Source organism: Danio aesculapii, chromosome 4 (genome assembly GCF_903798145.1).
Source record: "Danio aesculapii chromosome 4, fDanAes4.1, whole genome shotgun sequence".
Classification (NCBI taxonomy): Eukaryota; Metazoa; Chordata; class Actinopteri; order Cypriniformes; family Danionidae; genus Danio; species Danio aesculapii.
Window position 1 is genome coordinate 55989830 of NC_079438.1, and position 25191 is coordinate 56015020.

Here is a 25191-nt window from a genome sequence, read left to right on the forward strand (position 1 = left end):
CCCTGTGGTGTTTGGATATGCTCTGACACTTTTGCTTATTTTCTTTTACTTATAGCAGACCTCTTGGCTATCATTAAATTTTATTTAATTCAGCACAAACTGGGCTACAGTGACATGCAACAAAGATGGATGCATATGCTTGCACTCAATAATAAAAAAACGATTATGTGTGGTTAGTATGTTTTAGGGAAATAAAAGTCAGAAACAAAGCCAAAAAATATTTGCACACTAAATATTTCTGAATTGTCTAGTGTTGTTGGATAGAATTCTTACAACAAAATCATATTAAAATCCTTATTTTCACTCTTTCTGAAGCAAGAATAACTATTTTTTAATACGGTAATTCATTTTTGTCACAAGTATGCAAGGGGACATGTAATGGGCGATGTATATTTAGTAGATCTTTTCCTTGGGATACAAAAGAACCTCCCCAATCAACACTAATGTTGGATAGGGGTGGATTGGTGGGGAATGCTGTGAGCTCAAGCCTGAAGAATTAAAGAAAAAAAATGCAAGCAGATTTGAGATTTAACCACCTTTATTGAAAATGCAGATAACTACAGTATGTTGTAAATGTTTAAAATTAGCATGAAAACTCTCATTATGAAAATGCTGAATCTGATATTTAATTCTTTAACGATAGATTTGCTGTGCATCTCAGAGTGAGGATCTCTGTAACACACGTAAACATTAATTTTTTGGCCAATAAATATTATAATTTTATTGTTATTTTTTATTTTTATTGTTGTGTAAATAAATACTTTTTTAGGAGATTTTTTTAGGTGTAAAAAAATACTTTTTTTAGGAGATTTTTTCACACACAATCAAGAATTAATGACAAGATGTACATATTTTTATTGTTTTAGTTCATATTAATCAGCTACAATGATCTTTCTTGTTCATCTCAAACACACATCATAAAATTATTGTGGTTTATTTTGATGTAGTTCAATTTCCGGTCACTTTTAGTGTGTTTAAAGTGACCCAACCTGCTGTTCACGGCCTGCTTTTGCAGAAATGCTCCGTGTTGAAAATCAGATCCCGCTGAGCGCCTGAATGGACGCTGATGTACATGGCAGTAGATCAGCATTAGGTCTGTTTAGAGGTTTGCTCTTATTGCTGGACGCCTGCCGTTTGTTATGTTGACACGTTTTATAGTCTGTTGTTTTTTTTTATTTACGATTGCATTGTAAAATAAAATGTATTGTAGTTTTATTTAACAACATAATTATTATTATTATTTTATTCTTCTTCTTCTTCTTCTTCTTCTTCTTATTATTATTAAATATTGTTAATAATCTTATTACAGTAAAATGTTTCAATTTTAATATTTCTTACATGTTTTGTTTAGAATTTACAAAAAACGTTAACTGAGGAAGCATTTATTAGATTAAAAAATACAGCAAAAACAGTACAAATATGAAATATTATTACACTTTAAAATAACTATTGTCTATTTTAATATATTTCAACATACAATTTAGGGTAGCATGGTGGCTTAGTGGTTAGTACTGTCGCCCACAGACCAGAGACATTCGGTATAAGTGAATTGAATAAACTAAATTAGCTGTAGTGTGTGTGTGTGTGTGTGTGTGCGTGTGTGTGTGTGTGTGTGTGCGTGCGTGCGTGCGTGCGTGCGTGCGTGCGTGCGTGCGTGCGTGTGTGTGAATAAGTGTGCACGGGTGTTTCCCATGTTTACTGGGTTGTGTCTGGAAGGGCATCTGCTGTGTAAAACATATGCTGGAATAGTTGGTGGTTCATTCCGCTGTGGCGACCTCTGAAATAGAGACTAAGACGATGGAAAATTAAAGAATGAACACAAAATTTATTCTACTGATTCAATGCTGAATTTTCAGCATCAGTCTTCCAATCTCACATGATCCTCCACAAATCATTCAAATATATGCAAGTTTGCTGCTCAACAAACAGGAAGACAATCGATCTGCTGTAATTATTGGCAGCATATCTCAACTATTTCACCTAAACCTTTCAAATGCAATCAACACACTTCAAACTCACGTAGCACATTAACAGCAGCTTCTCTCTCTAATGACATTTCTGCAGTCGGTACATTCTCCATATCTGCCTTCCACTTCAAACACATTCGGATGAGGAGCGCGAGGTGCGGGAACAAATAAACCCAGGTTGCATTGCCCACCAGAAAGTGAATTAATGCGCTTTTAATGGGCGAGCGAAGCCCCGCCCCACTCCTGCGCCACTGCCTTAATCGCTCAACCGCAGTTATGCAAATCACACGACTCCAAGGCAAACATAAGCAGATGATAACAAAAGCACGGGCTTGGGGATGGAGAAATGAAAGAGCAGCACAAACTAATATTTAAATGAACGGTTTGATATGGCTTCACAGATGATGCTGGAGTGCTTTTGTTTTGGGAAACGATGACAGTCAATCATGCGCAGCTCGGATGAAGGAAGCAGCTGTTTATTTGCTCTCCCTCGGGTCACTCAAGATGTTTGTGACTTGTTTTGTATTCAGCACAACATTAAAAGAAGATTTTTGTGAGATGAGACTGCGGTTATTTGAAAAATGCAAGTCTATTGGCACCTCTAGAGATTGTACAGCGCCATTAATGTGATCCAAGACCTGTGAAGATATAATGACAACCATAGAAGACTTCTAGAGGTCTCTATAATCCTGGACCAGGCCGTATCCTGAGCAGATGCTGTGGCGGTCATAGAGGAATGGAGAGCATGATTCCTGAAAGTCGAGTCTCCGCATTGTTCCTGTGGGCCAGCCTGAACATCCGCCGGTGACCTACTCACACCTGCAGCTTCTTCACAATGGACGTCCAGCGTTCTCCAGCCTCCGGCGCCTAGACTGCAAATCTGCACAAGAAGTTTGGCCAGAGGAGAAATAGTCATGCCCAACTGAACCTGGTTTCTCTCAAGGTTTTTTTTCTTTCACCTTCATCAATTGGTGAAGTTTGATCCTCGCCACTGGCTTGCTTGGTTTGGGACTTGTGGAGCTTCGCATCGATGGATTTGCTCTTCAGTGTTTGGATTTTCAGCGGTGAAAATTAAACCACACTGAACTGAACTAAACTGAACTTCAGTACTGGGTTGCAGCTGGAAGGCCGTACGCTGCTTAAAACATATGCTGGATAAGTTGGTGGTTCATTCCGCTGTAGCGACCCCTGATAAATAAAGGACTAAGCCAAAGGAAAATGAATGATTGAATATTATTGCAAAAAACAATCATTTTTCAATATGTTTTGCAGCCCTAGTGTGCAGCAACTTGCACAGACGTTAATTCCATACTGAAAAAAACTGTCACCTAAATCATGTATCTCCCTGAGGGTGAGGAAAATAACAACTAATTTCAATTTTCGGGTGGACCGTCCCTTTAATGAATGATGCTGGAGGTGAGAAACATGAAAAGTGAGTGAAAACACTTGAATATGTACATAGCCAAGTGCTCAGCGTGTAGCATGCAAAGCTGCATTGGTAATAAACCTGCCCACGGCACTGCATAGTAAAATATGGCGTAACACTTTATAATAACACTCATTAATATGGGTTTAACACACATTATATACGGCTTGAAGGATCAGTCTGAAAAAGAAATTCTTGAATCATTTACTCACCCTCTCGGAACACAAAAAATCAATTATGTCGGTCTCATAATCAATAACAACACTGCAAATGTGAGCTTGTGCATTATGTCATTACTTAAGAGTGAACTATTTTGACTTCCATGAGGAGATTTTGTAACTGGATTTTGCTTTTCAGAAAGTGAAAGTTCAGACATTAATACACAAGATTACTCTTTGATCAATAAAGTTCAGTAGAACACAATTTGTGTAAAATGTGATATTTTGTAAAATGTTGAATTTATTTAATGCCATATTGATCAACTGCATTGTGTGCGCAAATAATTACATAATTAAATGGATACAATTAAAATAAATAACATTTAATTAACAATAATTCATAATATGAGCCTGAATAAAATGTAATCTAAAATATATAAATGTATATGTAAATAATGTTATGTATAAATGTATAAATTTAATGCGGTTTAACGAATATTACAATACTGACAATGTTTTTCTCCATGATTTGATGATGTTTGATTGGCAGTAAGTAGAAATTATGCTCATTTATGCTAAGTATAAGTATTAAATGGATTAAACATGAATATGTAAATAAACTATGAATAATTACTACTGACTCCAAACTTTTGAATAGTTTTATTACAATCAACATCATGTAAAACAAAGTGTTAATGTTTGGAATGACAATAGTTATGCATTACGTTTAACAAAACTAAAAGAAGAAATAAAATAGTGAGTTTTATTAATGTTTTTAATCGTAATATTATACATTTTATTTATTAATTTGATGTTTAATTTGATATTTTATTTAATTTTTTAACATTTAATAAATGTGCATTCAATTTTAAACAACATTTATATTATTTACTACAGGATTTAGTCTTTTTGTTTAATTTTTTATTTAATATATTTCAATTTAATCAATTGAATTTAATTTTTTAATCCAATAAAATTGTATTTCATGTCAGAAACCATTTATTTTATTCACTATTGGACTTATTCTCATTGTTTTAATTTTATGTTCGTTTGACAACTTTAGACTTGGCCCCCGAGTGCCCTTCGTGTCACTCACCGTTGAAGCTGACATTGCGGATGTATCCCAGCAGCTCTTTTCCATTGATGTTGCTCATGCGAGGGCAGAGTCCGGGATAACCGAAGCAGTATTCCCTGTGCATGCGGTGTAGAGCGTGAGCCATCGCATAAACTGCATCCATCACGAACTGAACCTTCCCTTCCTGCTCATAACTGGAGTCCCGGCCCACTTTCTCCAGCCCTGCACAAACACACAGCCAAAAACACACAAAAAAATCTTTAGCAGACACACAATACAGGCCCTCATATTGCAATTAAGTCAGCTTTACTGACATTTCTCTACATGTGTGGGCATAAAGTGGAATGCAATGTTATACTATTAATTTTAATTTAATTTAATTTAATTTAATTTAATTTAATTTAATTTAATTTAATTTAATTTAATTTAATTTAATTTAATTTAATTTAATTTAATTTAATTTAATTTAATTTAATTTAATTTAATTTAATTTAATTTAATAGTGCCTTGCAACATAACTAGTAAAGAATGATTGTAACATGGTCAGGGTGACATCGGAGTTGACTTTACAGCTTAGTGAGACAGGCAATGGTCAATAGAAACACACAAAGGTATCATGTGGGTACTCCAAAAGTGTAGTCAAGGTCACAGGCAGTGGTTGGTGCAGGCGGCAAACAGGATAAACAAAGAACAAAACAAGGGTCAGGAAACATGGCAAGGCTAGGCTAGGGTATGCAGCAAAGTCTGTGTGTGTGTGCTTTTTTTACGGTCCATCTGATTAGTCCATCATGAGCTTTCAGCTGCATGTGTGTTCTCGGGGGAATCAGAAACTGGTGTGTCTAGGGTGCATGATGGGACGTGTAGTTCATTAAATTGGCATATGTTGGTGATCTTGACAATTATGTCACCATGGCATAACAAAAGAAATAAAGTATTAAAAATTAGTGCTCTTTGTTAAATCTTTTCTCTGTTAATATAAAAATCTTAGGTATCTATTTTATTCAACTTTTATTAATTAATTAATTAAATAATTAATCTATTTATTTATTTATCTATTTATTTAATTTTATTTAATTTTATTTAATTTTATTTAATTTTATTTAATTTTATTTATTTTTATTTTTATTTTATTTGGATTTATTTTATTTTATTTGGATTTATTTTATTTTATTTGGATTTATTTAATTTCATTTGGATTTATTTTATTTCATTTTATTTATTTTATGCATTTTATTTTAATTTAATTTAATTTAATTTAATTTAATTTAATTTAATTTAATTTAATTTAATTTAATTTAATTTAATTTAATTTAATTTAATTTAATTTATAAATTAAATATATATATATGTATTTATTTTTTTTTATTTATTTTTTTTTACTTCAACTGCATGTTAACTTGATGATCGTGAAAGGAGATTTTCTCACTTGTATACTGTAGATTCCCTCAATTTCGTCTTAATAAACCGCTGCTTTAATGCTCCTCTAATGTAGTCACTCATCAGAATAATCATCTCCTCAAATCCTGCAGGAGATCTCAGCATTGACCATCTGATTTGCACATTTTCTGCCCGTTTAAAGCAAAAAGCAAACAAACATTTCAATCCTCATCTCTGGAGACGGCCAAAGGAAAATCAGGAACAAATATTCCAGCTGTTGTTGGGCGTAAATTGAATTTGGCTCGCCGATTATTTCTCTCATAACCATCTGAGCGCCCGTAGGAGAATCAGGCCGCAGTTTGTGACACTGTGATAGATAAATAAAAGGTGTGTGTATGTGTGTGTGTGTACGTGTGTGTGTGTGTGTGTGTGTGTTTGTGTCTGGGCAAGGTGAATTAGCAAGACCCGGAGCCGTCCATGGCTTCTGCAGTCAGCCAGAAATTAATAGACTGCTGTAAATGAAATCCAATCCGCTTTTATAACCATTTTCAGAGCGATGGGAAAATGATGCATCTGGTCATACAGAAAGCAGACAGATTACAGAACTGCGGTGTGTGATAAATACAACAGAACAACAGGCCAGAGAAAACACTGTCAAAATAAGGTGAACGATATATGGCTTCAGATCTACACTCTCAAAAATGTCCGTAAATATGCAGTTTTCTGTGATTTGTGATTCATTTTTTTATTTTCCTCATTTATTTCTGCTATTGAATTACATTATGGGATCTTGATCTTTATTCAAACAACTTTTAACCTTGAACAGTTGGAAAAAGTGACCTTTTATGAACATTTTTAATAGTTTAAAGAGATATAATGTCTGGGTTAGTGTTATTTATTACACTACTAAAACCTTATAAACTTTCAGCATATTTTTTGTTATATTAAATTCTTATTTCTCTATACATTATTTTTTGTGATGCGTTATCTTATTGCAAACTACTAAAATGTCAATAAAACTGTAGAGTTGAATTTGATTGGTCTGTGAATAAAACTGAGCATTATTTACAATATCTTATCACAATATGATCTGATACTGATTCTCAGAGCTAGTGATATGATATTTGCTGTACTCCAAAAAACATTATAGCTGTTCATAATTCAGCAATATAAAGATATTAGGTACCTATGTTTTATTTATTTATTTATTTATTTATTTATAATTTTTTTTTATGTATTTAATATTAATATTAATATTTTATTTTATTATCTTTAAATTTGTTTTACATTTTATTTTATTTGATTTGATTTTATTTGATTTTTGGTGTTTTATTTTGTTTTATTTTATAATATTTTATTTTATTTAATGATTTTTCATTCTAATTTTATCTTATTTTATTACTTTTTAATAAATTTAATTTTGTTTTTAACTTATTTATGATTTTATTTTATTTTAATTTATTAAAATTTTATTATTTTTTCATTTATTTACTATTTTGTTGTATTAATGTTACTATTTAATTTAATATTTTTTTTTACTTTATGACATTTTATTTTAATTATTTTTTATTCTAATTTAATAAAATTATTTTTTAAATTAATTTCATAATTTATTGTATTTTGATAAAAATTAAAATTGATTTAATTAAAATATTTTTATTTTATTTATTCGATATTTTATTGTTTTATTAATATTATTTTATTTTATTTATTTATTTTTAATTTAATTTAATTTATTATTAAATTAATTTAATATTTCATTATTTTTATTTCTTTAATTTATTTACTTATTTATTTTATTATTATTTTAATTATTATTATTATTATTACTATTATTTATTGTATTATGTTATGTATTTTTTATTTTGCATTTTATTTATATTTTTAAATGCATGTATATGTATATGTTTATATATTTATGTTTATTTTATTTTAAATTCACAGGAGGCCTAATCATTTTGTCTTTAACTTCAAACATTGTTATTCAATCAAATATATCCATCTTTTTGTGAGATTTACTCTTGATTTCAGAGAGTAACTGCTCCTCCACCATCTTTATTCAGTGCACTCATCAGTATTCACTAGGTAGTGAGCTACAGTAGCATTCAACAGCGTTTACTCTTCAGTTTGTTGCACATTTATTAATTCAGTAAAGCGACACGAGAAAAACACAAACACAACACACACACATTTCCCTGAGCTTTCCAGATAACACAAGAATCACACAACAATGTCCTGCTTTTATTTTTAATACGCCGGTGTATCTCAGAGGAGCAGGAGACATTTATTGAGTGACTGATGACGGACAGTTTAATAGGAGCAACAAGAGTCCAAATTAAATGTCAATTAACGCCGCAAATTAAATTCCCTCCCTTTCATTGAAGACCTGCTTTAAAAAAGACAAAATACATGTCTCTCTCTCTCTCTCTCTCTCTCTCTCTCTCAGTACTTTTAGCCGACAGTTTCATGAAATGAACATTATTTTGCTTGAATCCGCAAGCAATCATGCTGATCATAATGACTGTCGGTGTTATGAATATGCACAAACTGCTCGGCGTCCAACTTTTCTTTCCCTTTCTCTCTAAATGACGCTCTTTCGTGCCAACATTGAGACAATAATCACTATTCTATATGCTGCCTTATGCTAATGAGAGGCTTCATGAAATATGCACATCTGACTGAATTACTGTTTTTTTATCAACAGTAGAACTTATTGTTGTGTGTGTGAAGCTGAGAGGAGAAATAATATCACTGCATGTGTGAATAAGGCACGCTTGACTGCTGTATGAGTGTTTATATAGAGTAAATGTCTTTAACAAGGCATACTGTGTACTGTATGTCCTGCGGTTTTCACTTATTTTGAGCTTTAAGTGCTCTCTTGAGGCCTGATGAACAGAGCTTTAAACACTGGGTTTGTCCTGTTTGCTGTTTGCTTTTGTATTGCGTTCGGGGAATGTGAGACTGTTTTTGTGTGGGAGGCTAAGTTTGGGGTTCTTCTTTGGTGTTGCTGACATGAACACTGCAAAATGAAGTATAAACGGGTAATAAATCAAAATAAAAATAAAATATTAATAAATGAATAATTAAAAGACTAAATTAAATAAATGTTAATTATATATTTTATTGTATTTAATTAAATTACGTTTCTTAAATATTGCATTATTTCAAATATAAAAGTACAACTACATTGTCACAGTTATCAACTTGAGTGCCCACCAGACACACTAGAGGGCACTCTACACATCACATCTGTCACTGAACCGGACTACATGCTCCATTATGCACTTCAAACACACCAGTTCCAGTTCACCACTGATTACACTGATCACTCAGTCAACAGAAGTGACTACATAAAAATAATTAAATACATTTTAAGCATTGCAGGCACCTTTTAATTGTTAATATATAAAATTAAGAATAGATTTGTTTACATTTTACTAGTTAAAAATGTAATTATATAAACTCTATATTATTATTGCAGTAACACATAGTGTACATACCAAATCTCTGCCTGTGATAAAACTTGAAATGTGTAATATACATATAATATGAAATATTTATCAGTACTGGTCTTTGTCAACAATAACACTTGAAAAGTCTTGTTTAAACATATACTATACATTGTTATAGAAAATATTCCAAATATATCTATAATAAATTTTATTAATATCAAACAATATTATAATTAATGGCAACAAAAATATTATTTTTTCAATAAGCTACTGGAAATAATAATAAAATATGTAATATGTAAACATAATATGAATAAATAAAATACTTTATCAGTGAAATCTGCAGCTTTTAATCTAATATATATTTATATATTATATATTTTTCCTATTATTTATTTTAATTTTTAAAAAATTGATATTTTTAAGGTCAATATTATCAATGAAACTAATAATACTAATGAATTTGTTAATAATTAACTTAATAATATAATGAAATTGTTCGATTTGATCAGCTATTATCACTATTATACTATTATTAAATCACTATTATCCAGTGACTTGCCTAATTAACATATATCACCTAGTTAACCTAATCAACCTAGTTAAGCTTTTAAACTGCACTTTAAGCTGAATTATAGCATCTAGCAAAATACCTAATAAGTACTAGGGAAAAAAAGCTATTAAAAATCAATTATTAAAAATATTAGGATTTTTTAAAATGTGTTGAAATATATTTCAGCACATATGTTTATGTAGCTCTCTGCAACTCTCATATGGTCGCCCACTGAAGCTAAGCAGGGCTGCGCCTGGTCAGTACCTGGATGGGAGACCACATGGGAAACCTTGGTTGCTTCTGGAAGTGGTGTTAGTAAGACCAGCAGGAGGCGCTCAACCTGCGATCTGTGTGGGTCCTAATGCCCCAGTATAGTGAAGGGGACTCTATACTGCTCAGTGAGCACCGTCTTTCAGATGAGACGTTAAACCGAGGTTATGATTCTCTGTGGTCTTTAAAAATCCCAGGATGTCCTTCGAAAAAGAGTAGAGGTTTACCCCTGGCATCCTGGCCAAATCTGCCCACTGCCTCTGTTCATCATGGCCTCCTAACCATCCCCATATCATAATTGGCTTCATCACTCTGTCTCCTCTCCACCAATCAGTTGGTGTGTGGTGTGCGGTCTGCCACAATATGGCTGCCGTCGCGTCAGCCAGGTGGATGCTGCACACTGGTGATGGATGAAGAGATTGTCCCAATGTGTAAAGCGCTTTGAGTGGCCAGAAAAGGGCTATATAAATGTAAAGAATTATTTTTGTTATTTAAGAAAGAGTTACATACTGTTGTTTTGTCTTAAAACAGCATATAATACATTTAATAACATTTTAATTTACAGTTTATCTGAAGATTCAGGTTTCACATTTGGTCATCTACAAAAAAATACCTTTAAAAAAAGTCAAAAGCACAATCATGTGGTCTGGTTTCAGGGCTGAAAGATCTGCTCTGCCTTCGGGAAACACATTTCTCAAGCATTTCTGCAGTTCCTCCAGGCTGATGGGATTTCTGCTTTTCAATATGAGCCTGACACTCACCATTACAAACCATTGCGGCTGCTGGAGTGGCCAATACACACTTTTAAACAGTCTTCATTTATCTGAGGAAAGGCTAAACACGTCCTGACAACTGTTATTTCATTTCCAAGAGGAATTTTCAGCAGGTTAGTCATTGTGTAAGTGTTGGGTTTGTGGAGGAAAGAGTCAGATCTTGTCACTGAAGAAGAGTTGTATTACTAGAAATTCACTTTATTTTTTATGTTTTAGTGGGGGTGGCTTTTGCCAAGACTTGAAAATAAAAATAATAATAATTACGAATAAAATAAAATTGAAAGATGAAATTAAATGAAATAATAAAATAAAAAATAACTGAATAAAATAAAATAATAATAATAAATAAATAAAATTAAATAATAAAAAATACTAAATAAAATAAAATAAAATAAAATAATAATAAATAAACTAAATTAAATAATAAAAAATACTAAATAAAATAAAAATAAAAATAAAAATAAAAATAAAAATAAAAATAAAAATAAAATAAAAATAAAAATAAAAATAAAAATAAAAATAAAAATACTAAATAAAATAAATAAAATAAAATAAAATAAAATAAAATAAAATAAAATAAAATAAAATAAAATAAAATAAAATAAAATAAAATAAATGTTTAGCAAAATGGAAATGTGTTTATTTATTTATTTACTTATTTATTTATTTATTTATTTATTTGTTAGTTAGTTAGTTAGTTAGTTAGTTAGTTAGTTAGTTAGTTAGTTAGTTAGTTAGTTAGTTAGTTAGTTAGTTAGTTAGTTAGTTAGTTAGTTAGTTAGTTAGTTAGTTAGTCAGTTATTTTGACCTTTTATGCTTTAAAAATATTATACTGTAGTTAATGTCAATGGAAAATGTGAGCATTTTCACCATAATGGGACGACTCATCTTTGACTTTTTTTTAGGGGTTTTCACCTTTATTGGGATAGGACAGTGGAGATTCTACACACATGAAAGTGTGGGGAGCAGAGATAGGGGAAGGATCTGCAAAGGACCTCGAGCTGGGAATCGAACTCAGGTCGATACGAGCACCTTGGTGCTATGTAGTAAATCCACAAAATCCCATCTCATTTATGATCTTACAGTGGCTCTGCATGCTGAACGACAGAAATGACATCTACATAAGTGCGAGTCTCAGTATGATGTGAAAATCTCCACACTCAAGTTTCCTGACTGCCCGTGTCAACACATAATACACATCCTCTACATCTTCACAAAGCATTTTTCTTTCCTTACGCACCTGTTTCAAAAAAAGACGCAGCGCTGGATCTGTCAGAGCACGAGAGCGGCTTTCACATCTTCAAATATTAATAGACTTATTCCTGTCGACAGCGGCGCTAAACTATCAGCGCTTCAGTGATTCGACACGGCCGAGATAATAAAGGGGACACATCATGAAAATCAGACTGCCTTTTCACAGTCAAAATCATTCCTGTGTTTAAGTGCTGTAACGTGATCCCTGGTGCATTCCCGACAAGCCAGAAAACGTGCAAAAGGGAATCCAGTAACTGTTTTGATGAGTCTTTCACAAAACACATCATGAAAATAGTAAGAAAAAGACGTACCTCTTCAACCAACCTTTCACACAATGTATCTCATGACTCAGATCAAATAACTGTTTCTCTGTGCATTAAAAAAACACCATGCCGATTTACTGTAGCTCTCCTTGGTAAATTATTTTATTCTATTTTACCACACCACTTAATCTGCATATTTCATTTCTGTTTACTCGCTGTAGCAGCATGAGATTTACAGTCTGTTCCAGAAAAAAACAACAAACACACAAACACAAGAATCTCCATAAACTCGGAGTCGGAGCCACTTCAGAAACAGTCCTGAACTGACCGTCAGTGGTAGAGCAGTCTTGTGTGAAATACAGTCTGAGGTGCAGACATGCTTCTTGGCCACACTTTACAATAAGATTTTATTAGTTAATGTATTTACTAACATGAACTGATTATGAACAATATTTGTAAAGCATTACAATATGTACAGTATAAATGGAAGTAACTAGAACTGCAATTCATCAAAATTCCACTAGGCCTGCGCCCAAAATAGAGCACATTTGTGTTGACCCCAATGTTAAAATGGCCAACTTAACAACACAATATTGATGTTTAGAGCCTGGTACAAAAAATATTTTGTTCTATATAGCTAATATTACACTTCATGACAACTGTGAGGGGGAGGATTTTTTCTATAACTCATCTGTCTCATTTATATTAAGCTATACTAAGTCCCACTTATAGCTTCACTTGCACTCTTCAGAAACCTATGGGTGATGTCTCGAATACTACATCCGTATTTTTTACAGTCTATGGTTTGACAGTTACGCTGGCGTCACACGTCTTTTGAAGAGCTGTGCATGTGAGCACTGCGTTTTTTAGATGCAGTGTCAAGTCTTTCCACACCACAGCAGCGGACCAATCAGAAGAGCTCAGAGGCGAGGCAACCTTTGCTAGTTTCTGTTTATAGGTGCTTGGTGGCTGTGTCCAGATCATCTAAATACTCTCATGCTTTATATTGTATGTTTTTCCAAACCATTGCATCTTGTGTTTTTACAAGCATTCGGCGTGAATGAGCCCAAACTAAGTGTTTCCACTGCCACATTGTGAGCACTGCAGAGTGAGTATTTCCAATTTATTCATATGCAAGTTGAGCGTAAACACTCATGCAGTGTATTATGGGATTGAAAGCAGCACAGAGAAAACTTGGAGAGCAGCTAAGAGTGTTACTTTTCGCAAATAAAGTACAACCGATCGCTGTGAAAAGTGTTCAAGGCTAGATGCCGACGTATGTTTCCAAGAGTTTGCGTAATTGGATTACTGAGCTGAAACCACTTACATGCAGACTACAATGAGAATGCATTTCTTCATACTTTCAGCACAATTATCATAATAATAATAATTTTTTTGGTTTTAATACTTATTTTTTTTCATATTTAAAGATGTTTGTGTGCTGCTCCACATCCTTGTGTGTATAATAAGCAACATGTATGCACGTTATCATTAAATAACAAAAAAAAACTTGACGCAATTTACTTCAGACTAGCTTTCAGATTTGTTTAGTTGACCGTAAACTCTCACGCAGTGCATTAAGGGATTGAAAGTAGCACTGAGAAAGCCTTGAGAGCAGCTGAGAGTGTTACTTTATGCAAATTTTAGTGAAAAGTGCCTAATTTTTCATATTTAAAGATTTTATATTTTATTTTAGATGTTTAATTATAATATATTTTATATTTGTTTGCTGCTGCGCATTCTTGTGTGTGTAATAAGCAATGTTTAACACGTGTTATTACTAAATAACAAAACAAATTGACGAAATTTACTTCAGACTAACTTTTAGTTGGGGAATGGCACTGTCTATTCAAGTTACCTCAAAATAGCAACACATCAACAATGTGCCTTAAAATTTCCATCAAATGGAGGTTAATATAGTCCTTCTTTTCCTCTACTGTGACATGCATCCACTTAAAACAATCCAGAAATTAGAAAAAATTGTTGGGTGGTGCATGGCTATGGTTCCCATGAACATCAGATTGTTGAAAGACGGGCATTGCTAACAAAATTAAGGAAGACTTATTAATGGATGAGGGTAGAACAGTAACAAGCCACACCCTGACTGCACTAAATTCATTCTAGAAGTGAAAAAAAGTGCTTTGAATTTTCACAGAAATGTTCTGGAGACACTACAGACTTATTTGACACCTTATTGAGAAAGAAAATGCATTATATTTTTCTCTCTTAGGACTCTCAGACACAGTTTTCTTCAGTTTGTTTTTATGGAAGTTGACCGTAAAGCCTCAGGCAGTGCATTCAGGGAATAAAATTAGCACTGAGAAAGCATTAAGAGCAGATGAGAGGGTTACTTTATGCAAATATTAGTGAAAAGTGCCTAATTTTTCATATTTAAAGATGTTTGTGTGACGCTGCGCATCCTTGTATGTGTAATAAGCAATGTGTAACGCTTGTTATCACTAAATAACAAAAAAAAACATTGACACAGTTTACTTTAGACTAGCTTTTAGCTGGAGAATAGCACTGTCTGTTTAAGTTACCTCAAAATAGCAACACATCAACAATGTGTCTTAAAATCTCCATCAAGCAGAAGTTAATATAGTCCTTTTTTCCTCTATCGTGACTATGCATCCACTGAAAACAGCACTGATATAAGGAAAGAAATGTAGAGCAGTGTAGACTATGGTTCCAGTGAACAATGTATTGTTGAAAGACGGGCAATGCTAGCAAAATTAAGGAAGATTGATTAATGAATGAGGGTAGAACAGTAACAAGTCACACCCTGACTGCACTAAATGCATTCTAGAAGTGAGGAAAAGTCTATTGAACCTTCACAGAAATGTTCTGGAGACACTACAGAATTATTTGACACCTTATGGAGAAAGAAAATGCATTATATTTTTCTCTCTTAGGACTCTCAGACACAGTTTTGTTCAGTTTGTTCATATGGAAGTTGATTGTATAGCCTCAGGCAGTGCATTCAGGGATTAAAATTAGCACTGAGAAAGCCTTGAGAGCAGCTGAGAGGGTCACTTTTTGCAAATGTTAGCGAAAAGTGCCTAATTTTTCATATTTAAAGATGTTTGTGTGATGCTGCGCATCCTTGTGTGTGTTATAAGCAATGTGTAACGCTTGTTATCGCTAAATAACAAAAAAAAAACATTGACACAGTTTACTTTAGACTAGCTTTTAGCTGGAGAATGGCACTGTCTGTTTAAGTTACCTCAAATAGCAACACATCAACAATGTGTCTTAAAATCTCCATCAAGCAGAAGTTAATATAGTCCTTTTTTCCTCTATCGTGACTACGCTTCCACTGAAAACAGCACTGAAATTAGGAAAAGAAATGTAGAGCAGTGTAGACTATGGTTCCAATGAACAATGTATTGTTGAAAGAGGGGCAATGCTAGCAAAATTAAGGAAGATTGATTAATGAATGAGGGTAGAACAGTAACAAGTCACACCCTGACTGCACTAAATGCATTCTAGAAGTGAGGAAAAGTCTATTGAACCTTCACAGAAATGTTCTGGAGACACTATGGATTTATTTGACACCTCATGGAGAAAGAAAATGCATAATATTTCCTTTCTAAAGACTCTCAGACACGTGCACATCTTCCATACCACTGCTCCCTAAATGAAGCCATCGATTGCCAGCGTCAATAAGTCTAATGATGGAGGACAGTGAAGCGGCGCTGAAACAGTAATGAAGTTGCGGATTGTGTCTGCGCAGGTCAATGAGTGAGTAAACAACATCACACAATCTCTTCGCCACAGGTGCACCAACATAAACAGCGGTGTCAGGAGCGTTCGCACTCAGATGAGGATATTAATGAGAAGTGGGAGGAATCCTGACCTTTTGCTTCGTCAACATGGAAAACAATCTGCCGGTGTTGAATCAATCACAGGCCGCGTGTCGGAGTGACACGGATCACGGCGGAGCGGTAATTAAACACGGCCCACTGCTTGTAAAGAGTCACTGGAGTAGATGAAGAGAGACCACTGGCAAATACAGGTAGTGAAAACACTGGCTGAGATGCATACAGCTGGAAAAATCTGAACACATATTCTAATGATGGTTTTAGAGTTGCTTTTGACACTTTTGTTGGTTTTATTGATTGCTATATTTTATTTATTTTTTTTGCTTTGATTTTAGTTTGGTTTGTAGTTATTTTATATATATATGCTTTTATATATATATGCTTATATATATATATATATATATATATATATATATATATATATATATATATATATATATATATATATATATATATATATATTATTATTATTATTAGTTTTTATATTTTAGTACATTAGGTTAAACTAATTGCAATTGAGAAAATACCTTGATAATATTTTTATTTAACTTAAATTATTTTATTTTAATTAATTAATTATTTTGTTTATTTTATTTTATTTTAAAGTAATTTTATTTCATTTATTTTATTTTATTTAAATTATTTTATTTTAGTTATAATTTTTTTTCATTTACTTTGAATTTTTTATTTTATTTTATTGTTTTACTTTATTTTATTTTTATTACTTTGATAATATATTGTTTTATTTAAATTATTTTATTTTAATTAATTTATTTTATTTTGTTTATTTTATTTTTTATTTATTTTTATTTTATTTTATTTTATTTTATTTTATTTGTATTATTTTATTTTAATTTTAATTTAATTTAATTTAATTTAATTTAATTTAATTTAATTTAATTTAATTTAATTTAATTTAATTTAATTTAATTTAATTTAATTTAATTTAATTTAATTTAATTTAATTTAATTTAATTTAAATAAACTGTTCTTAATTTTACCCAACTTTTTATTGTGAATAATAAACAACAGTATCTTGTCCTCACTATTGGCAAGCTGTATGTTTTAAACTAGACATATTTTGTAATGTTATAAATACCTTTGCTGTCACTTGTTTTGATTAATTGAATGTAATTTTCCTAAATAATTAGTTACTTATTATACCACAATCTTTTTAATTGTATACAACCCCTAACTATTCAAGCGGCATCTAACTTATTATTAAAATAACAATAATAACACAATCCTTAAATGTTTTTAAAAATCCATTTTAAATCATACCATTTAAACAATAATAAATAGCCTATTAAAATGCTGTGCAACACTAGTGGCCACATTAGGGTCTTAAATATTTACTATGCTGTCACAATACATCAAATGATTTATGCCAAACCTGATCAATCAGAAAATTAACAGCACTCTCCTCCTCAACAAAACTTGAAGCAGATTTGTGTAATAAAGCATTAGCATTAGCATTTCTGAGCAGTAACATTGATGCTTTCCTTAGCAAACACTAAATATGCTTGATTTTGCTCAGTTTTCATGACCCACATCTCCCTTTTCCATTAAGTCCAGATAAAACCTAATTAAAAACAAAGGCATCCCCTGACTCTCTGTGAACGTGAGTGATTGCATGCATTTTCACATGTGGATGAAGACCTCAATATGAGAGCCAAACCACATCCATTACACTGTTAAACATGTCGGTATTCATTACGCAATCCATATTTACCAGGAACAATTAAGATTGCATTAATTAATACTGATGCTGTCAAATGTTTAATCATGATTAATCGCATTCAAAATAAAAGCTTGTATTCAGATAATGTATGCATACTCTGTGTATAAATATTGAGTATATATAAATACTATATATTTGTTTATTTGTATTAGATTTAATTATTTAATTGAATAAATATGAATAAAGAGTTTCTTAAGGTCAATATTATTAGCCACCTAAAGCAATATATTTTCTTTTTCATTTGTCCACATAATAAACTATTATGTTTAGAGATGTGTTGGGAAAAAAAATCTTCTTTTCATTAAACAGAAATAGGGAAAATATATACACGGGGGGGTAATAATAATTCAGAAGGGCTAATAATTCAGACTTGTACAAACTGTATATTGTCTGGGTTGGTTGATGTTGTAAAATACAGTTCAAAAGCATGTTAATAAACTGCTCTTTCTGTTATTTTACATACTTCATTCATTCATTCATTCATTCATTCATTCATTCATTCATTCATTCATTTTCCGTCAGCTTAGTCTCTATTTCAGAGGTCACCACAGCGGAATGAACCACCAACTATTGCAGCATATGTTTTACACAGTGGATGCCCTTCCAGCTGCAACCCAGTACTGGGAAATATTTTACAGCCTTAATTCTTTAATTACTTTGTATAAACTTTGTTGTTTAAAACTACAAAAAATGTCAATAAAAGTCAGTTTGTTTGAGATAAAAAAAATTGACAGAGCAGAGAAAAATGTCCCAAAATCCAATTCAAAACCATAAATAAATAACCAAAAAAAACCCCACAAAATAATTAACCTTTTTTTTTACAGTGTATGCACTTTTTGTCACCACAGCTGGATATATTTAAGCAAAAATACAGTAAAACAATAAAATTATTAAATATTAATAAAATTAACTAAATTAAATAATATTAATATTGTTGTTTATTAAATATCTTTCTACTTTATTATGAGTAACATTTTAATTTATTCCTCTAACTCAACCCTGAATTTTTAGCATCAATGCTCCTGTCCTCAGTATCACATGATCCTAATCAGAAATCATTAATTAGTGCTGTCAAAAGACTAATCGCGATTAATCACATCCAAAATAAAAGCTTGGTTTACTTTATATATGTATATAAACAAATGCATGTGTATATTTAAAATGGTTTTAAAATTGAAAACTGCTTTTATTCTAGTTGAAATAAAACGAAGAAGACTTTCTCCAGAAGAAAAAATATTATAGGAAATACTGTGAAAATTTCTTGCTCTGTTAAACATTGTTTGGGAAATATCTGAAAAAGAAAAAGACGTAAAAAAAAAAAAAAAAATCACAGGAGGGCTAACAACTTTGACTTTTAACTGTATATCACTGCAAACTATAAACATTTTAAATAAAATAAAAGTTTCTAAATTGTCAGCATTAAAATTTGGTCCCATAATGGTATTCAAAAGCATAAATAAAAGGGAGAAAAAAAACATGCATTACAAAATACATAAGAATAATAATTCATCAGCCGATTTGAAATGTTATCACTGGATTGAATGTGCATTGTCCGTGGTTATCAGCTGACAGATATGGACCAGTAGGCTGTTATCATTCATCCACATGGTTAATCAGCTATAGATCACATACGGTTAATGAAAATTATTTATATTACTTATTAAATTTCCATTAATTGTATTTTATTGACGTCTGCCCCTACCCCAGCCCTAACCCAACCATCACAGTAATGTCAAAACAGAGCTGGATCTGGAGTCTTCTGCATTAGTATAGCTGATTAAACATGTGGATGGATGATAACAGCCTTCTGAGCCTACTAGTAGGAGCAGAAAGCCCCTACTGGCCCATATCTTTCAGTTGAAAACCACTGATAATGCCCATTCAATCCAGTGATAACATTCAAAGCGGGTGAATTCATGGACTTTTTAGACATACAAATGAGGTCACATCTGACGCACACTAAACTCTCCTATACATGTAGCACATGGACGCATATATGCAGATCAGCACACACACACACTGAAAATTAAATGCGCATCGCTGCTGATAAAAACACACCTGGCATTTGGTGCCACTTTAAGCTCCATCACTTGCTGATGTGAAAATCTCCCATGACTCCCCGAATCAGCGTCGCAAAACAAACAGGTCAGATCATTCATAACAAGCGGCCGCAGAAATATTCCCTTCTGAACAAATTCAGACATTAGAAAAGGTACAGTCTGGAGCAGATTTAGGGATTTGTGGACCCTAAGCAGTTCCAGCCACGAGACCCTGTATTCCTATGGTAATATGCCCCCCTTGTATTTGTATTTATTTATTTAGTTGCCTTTTTCTTAAATCACTCAGTCTCCTATCTCCATTTTATCTTAATGCAACCATTTCATTTTAAATTATTTGTTTGCTTAAAATAAATTCATAACTAAACATATTAAATAAACTATTTGGTTTTTAAAACTAAATCTTCATCTGTTTTGATGCTGGATGATCTATAATTGGAGGTGGTGGGGACACATTTGCACGGATGTGCTAGTTACAGTAAAGCTGTATTTGTTAGACACTTATTAAACAAAAAATGTTACAAAATGCCATTATATATATATATATATATATATATATATATATATATATATATATATATATATATATATATATATATATATATATATATATATATATATATATATTTTATAAAAACTTCTAGGTATTTATTGGGGGTCAAGGCGTAGAATTGGCATGGACTGAGGGGATGTGTCGCCACCAATATCCACCAATTACCCTACCAATGTCCCTACCAATAAATTAATCGACATCAAAATAAAATAATGCTCCATCAACCCTTAGTAACCAACTAGTGCACAAAGTCAAGTTCACTGTAATACTATTAACCATGGCTGTGCAATTAAGCGAAATTTAGTTTATGAAAAACAATATTTGGGATAAAACAGTTTAATTGTGTCACACACCTCTCTGAAGTTCTCTACATTCATACCTCCTCAAAGCCCGACTGCAGTAAAATAATGTAAATGGACTTTCGCAGCATGGGACGTGATTGCTATTTGTATTATTAAGTGTTTCTTTTATATTATTAAGTACTTTATTTATGTTTTTAAAAGCGTGAATCAGAATTTGTGCGCTCTACACTCTTGAGCTGTCACTGGGGTAGAACTTTTTCAAAAGATACATATTTGTACCCAAAGAGTCCACAGTGGTACCTCAAAGGTGCATTTTAGTGTCCACATGTGCCTAAACAGTACCTTTGAGGTACCAATATGGACCCAGGTACTGCCCCAGTGACAGCTCCAATGCCTCCAATGTATGCGTCCCCACCAATGTCAAGAGCAAATCTATACGCCCTTGTTGGGGGTCCTTAGATTTCTTGGGGCCCTAGGCGTCCGCTTACCACTATCATTGGTTAAATTCCGCTCCTGATACAAAACAGTCCAAAACTGATGTGATGATAAAGTGTGTTTGAAGCAGGTGAATGTTCTCTATGATAATCATACAGCTGACAGATAAATCATTAAACTGTGCTGCATTACGCAAGCTTGTTTTCCGTATAGGATTATCAAAGTTCATCTTTCTGTTATCATGTCAAATTATGAAATAAAACCTGCATTATTTAGTGTGAAGAGGGAAGCTGTTAGCAAAAAAAAAAACACCAATTTTTATAAAAGCAAACATCTGTATTCATGTACTCATGAAACTTATTAAACTAAATAAACTGATCAAAATTATTAAAATGATGTGGGAAATAAGAATTGGGAGACGTGAACTGAGAATTTAAAATATTTATACATATTTTTAAATTAGAAAATATTTATTAATAAATATTTATCTGGGGAAATAAGAATACACACAAGGTCACACTTTATTTTGATGGTCCGTTTGTTAAATTAAAGTTACATTGCATCTACATGCCAACTAATTCTCAATAGATTATAAGTAGACTGTTAGGTTGGGGTTAGGGTTAGTGTAAGTTGACATGAACATGTATAAGTTTCTTATAGTCAGTAAAATGTCTGTTGAAGGAGCAGAATCAGCAGATATTAAGCAGATAGTCTACAAATACTCAAACAGACCATCAAAATAAAACGTTACCTATTATTTCACTTTTCAAACCTTCAAAAGTGTGTGTATTTAGAGTCCAGAAATGCTGTTGTGTACATGAACAACAAAAATGCATTACATGTTTGTTTGTTTTTGCTTTTTTTCTGAAATTGTCATGTTAACCAATAAACACAAGACTTGTGAAATAAAAACTCACAAATATATATAAAAAAAAAAAAACTTGCAATATATAGACTTGCAGTTCTGACAGTAAAGATGTAGTGGTTTTAATCTGCTTCAGGTTTCTAACAGGACGCTGTTCTTTGATGGTTTTTTTCATGTGTTTGAAGACTGTGATAAAGGCGTGTGGTGCTATATTTATGTTTATTATGTTTAGCACCATGTAGGAACATTTATTTTTTTCTCCATTTTTTCTAAAATCTGATTGATATAAATTCATATTCTTATTCAGTATGTATGCATGAACACTGTAAAAAGATTGACTCAATTTAAAATTGTAAGGCAACTTGGACCAAAAGGGAACTTAAAGGGGCCCTATTATGCAGAAATCACATTTATAAGGGGGTTTAAACACAGATGTGTGGCAGCAGAGTGTGAATTTAACCAGCTTCTAATGGTAAAAATGTGTTCATTTTATTGTTTGTAATCAGACTTGATAAAAACCGTCTGCAGAAACACTTTGATTGACATTCTCTCTTTTTACGTGTCATCAGATGGACAAAGCCCCACCCACTAGTGACCATCTCTCCTGCATTAGCATAGGATGTTAGTCTTGCTTTTGAATCTGCCACTTTGCTAACATACAGGCATTTGTAGCTCCACCCTTATTTGAAAGGAGCACAATCTCACTTGAATTTAAAGAGACAGTCACCAAAATACCACAATTAGTACCAAGGCCTAAAAGGGTCAGTTTCAGAGAGTTATGAAACATCCTCTGTGTGGTATTTTGAGCTAAAACGTCACATACACACTCTAGAGACATCAGAGACTTATTTTACATCTTGCAAAAAGGAGCATAATAGGTCCCCTTAAAATCAAGTCAAGTGCAGTACTTGGGTTAAAAGTTGAGTCAACTCAAAAAACAGCTGTGCAATAAGTTACCTTACAATTTTAAGTTAGGTCAATATTTATTTATTTAGGGGCATCACGGTGGCGCAGTGGGTCGCACAATTGTCTCACATCATATAGATCACTGGTTCGAGCCCTGGCTGGGTCAGTTGGCATTTCTATGTGGAGTTTGCATGTTCTCCACGAGTTCAAAACGAGTTTCCTCCTAGTCCTCCGGTTTCCCCCACAAACACATGTGCTATATGTGAATTGAGTAAGCTAAATTGGCCGTTGTGTATGTGTGTGTGTGAATGCAAAAGTGTATAGATGTTTCCCAGTGTTGGTTTGCGGCTGGAAGGGCATCTGTTGCGTAAAACATATGCTGGATAAGTTGGCGGTTCATTCCGCTGTGGCGTCCCCAGATTAACAAAGGGACTAAGCCGAAAAGAAAATGAATGAATGAATGAATTTATTTATTTATTTATTTATTTATTTATTTGTTTATTTATGCATACACTATACTGGAAGCTCCTATCACTAAAACAAATTCTATGTGTGTGCAAACAAACTTATAATAATAAACAATAAAGCTCTTCTGATTCTGATTCATTATATCAAGCATGTTCTTCAGAAAGCTATAGATGTTTCATTATTTGAATATGTTGATTCAGAAAGCGATCCTGTCACAGGCTTTATTTTCCTCTGTACTGCAGTTCACATCAGATCTGTTTTCTCTCTGTTTTTATTTCACTTTGTATTAGATAGCTGCTGCTACTATGGATTTTTCCTGCTCATTTGAAGTAATAAATGTTTGATGTGCTGTGCCGAGATACTCTAATGGTCATAATGCAAATTCATCCACAGAACTAATCTGCACAAACATGAGTTTATTAATATATTACCAGCCACATTTACTTATTAGCGCTTATACACTATTCAGACATTTCAGGAGGAAAACACATATGAAGTGAAACAGAACCGAGGTTTCTGGAACAAATTTTGAAATTTAGGCTTTAAAATGAAATACAAAACAATAAATAAACAAACAAACAAACAAATAAATAAATAAATAAATAAATAAATAAATAAATAAATAAATAAATAAATAAATAAATAAACATTTTAAATGAGCATTCTTCCAAAATAATTCAATTAAAAATTATTTTCATTTATTTATTTATTTATTTTTAATAAATTTTTTAATTTTTTTTAATTTATTATTTGAATTATTATCAGAAGTAGTAAACATGCTATTATTCATCTAGAACAGGCATGGGCAAACTCGATCCTGGAGGGCCGGTGTCCCTGCAGAGTTTTGCTCCAACACTAATCAAACACACCTGAACACCCTAATTAGTGTCTTCAAGATCACTAGAAAGCTACAAGCAGGTGTGTTTGATTAGGGTTGGTGCAAAACTATGCAGGGACACCGGCCCTCCAGGATCGAGTTTGCCCATCCCTGATCTAGAACCACAGCATACTATTACATGTAATATTGGGGTCAGTAAGGCTTTTAAATTAAATTAAATTAAATTAAATTAAATTAAATTAAATTTAATAAAATAAAATAAAATAAAATAAAATAAAATAAAATAAAATAAAATAAAATAAAATAAAATAAAATAAAATAAAATAAAATAAAATAAAATAAAATAAAATAAAATAAAATAAAATAAAATAAAATAAAACAATAAAATTGAATTAAATAAAAAATGAAAAAATAAAATAAAATAAAATAAAATAAAATAAAATAAAATAAAATAAAATAAAATAAAATAAAATAAAATAAAATAAAATAAAAATAAAAAAATAAAATAAAATAAACTACTAGCAATATAAATAATATTTTTCAAAAGATTTTAGTATATATCTTCCCAAGCTGCAAATCATATATGGGTTACTATATCAGGTTACAACTTTCACTATTTCCTATTTGTGCAGATCAC

At 31.9% G+C, this 25191-nt stretch overlaps 1 protein-coding gene across 2 annotated transcripts in view; it reads right to left on the bottom strand.

Moving 5' to 3' along the window:
• grm8a (glutamate receptor, metabotropic 8a) overlaps positions 1-25191 on the bottom strand; it is a 317146-nt gene that overhangs the window by 71813 nt on the left and 220142 nt on the right. For both annotated transcript variants that reach the window (XM_056456168.1, XM_056456169.1), the window contains exon 7: positions 4648-4848. In XM_056456168.1, the coding sequence (XP_056312143.1) occupies positions 4648-4848 (201 nt within the window). The remainder of the gene's footprint in view (positions 1-4647; positions 4849-25191) is intronic.